Consider the following 675-nt stretch of genomic DNA (forward strand, 5'->3'; position numbering starts at 1 on the left):
CCAGGTGGCCCAGGGCACCCACAGCCACCGCTGTCCCAGGGCCCACGTAGGCCCGGCCGCTCCCGCTTGTCACCAGCCATCCCTGGGAGCCCCAGCCCACAGCCCGGCCTGACGCCCCTTCTGCCCCCAGGGAACGACTCCATCTTCCACGACATCGACAGCGATACCTCCCTCACCAGCCTCAGCGACTGCTTCCTCGGCTCCTCGGACGTGGGCTCCCTGCAGGCCCGCGTGGGGAACCCCATTGACCGGCTCTACTCCATGCAGAGCTCCTACTTCGCCTCCTGAGAGCAGCCGGGCTGCACGGACGCTTGGGCACGGCCCGGGCTGGGACTCGGGGCTCAGCAGCCTCCTCGAGCCAGGGCAGGGGCTGTGTCCTGCCCGCAGGGACATCGTCACCCCGGGGACCCAGAGCTCTGGGACAGCCACTCGCCTCCCGGCCCCACCTCGATGCCATCGCCTCCTCCTCCCCCCACATCTCTTTTTTGGGAAGCTTAAATTCTCTCTATTTTTTTAAATGTCCTCTCTGTGTCCAGCCAACCTCCGTGGCCCCGCAGTGCCAGCCCAGGACGATGACCGGCCTGGGTGCCTGGGGCCCGAGGAGACGTGTCCCAGTGCCCTGTGCTGGTACCCACCTGCCGCTCTGGGCAGCCTGGGGTCGCCCACCCTCCCAGC

At 68.0% G+C, this 675-nt stretch overlaps 1 protein-coding gene across 2 annotated transcripts in view; it reads left to right on the forward strand.

Moving 5' to 3' along the window:
* Positions 1-356, forward strand: part of Lmx1b (LIM homeobox transcription factor 1 beta) — a 69,400-nt gene extending 69,044 nt beyond the window's left edge. For both annotated transcript variants that reach the window (XM_019205934.1, XM_010613553.2), the window contains exon 8: positions 131-356. In XM_019205934.1, the coding sequence (XP_019061479.1) occupies positions 131-288 (158 nt within the window). In that variant the 3' untranslated portion in view covers positions 289-356. The remainder of the gene's footprint in view (positions 1-130) is intronic.
* The last annotated feature ends 319 nt before the right edge of the window (positions 357-675 follow it).

Source organism: Fukomys damarensis, unplaced genomic scaffold, assembly GCF_012274545.1.
Source record: "Fukomys damarensis isolate Sample0158 unplaced genomic scaffold, DMR_v1.0_HiC HiC_scaffold_36, whole genome shotgun sequence".
NCBI classification, from domain to species: Eukaryota; Metazoa; Chordata; class Mammalia; order Rodentia; family Bathyergidae; genus Fukomys; species Fukomys damarensis.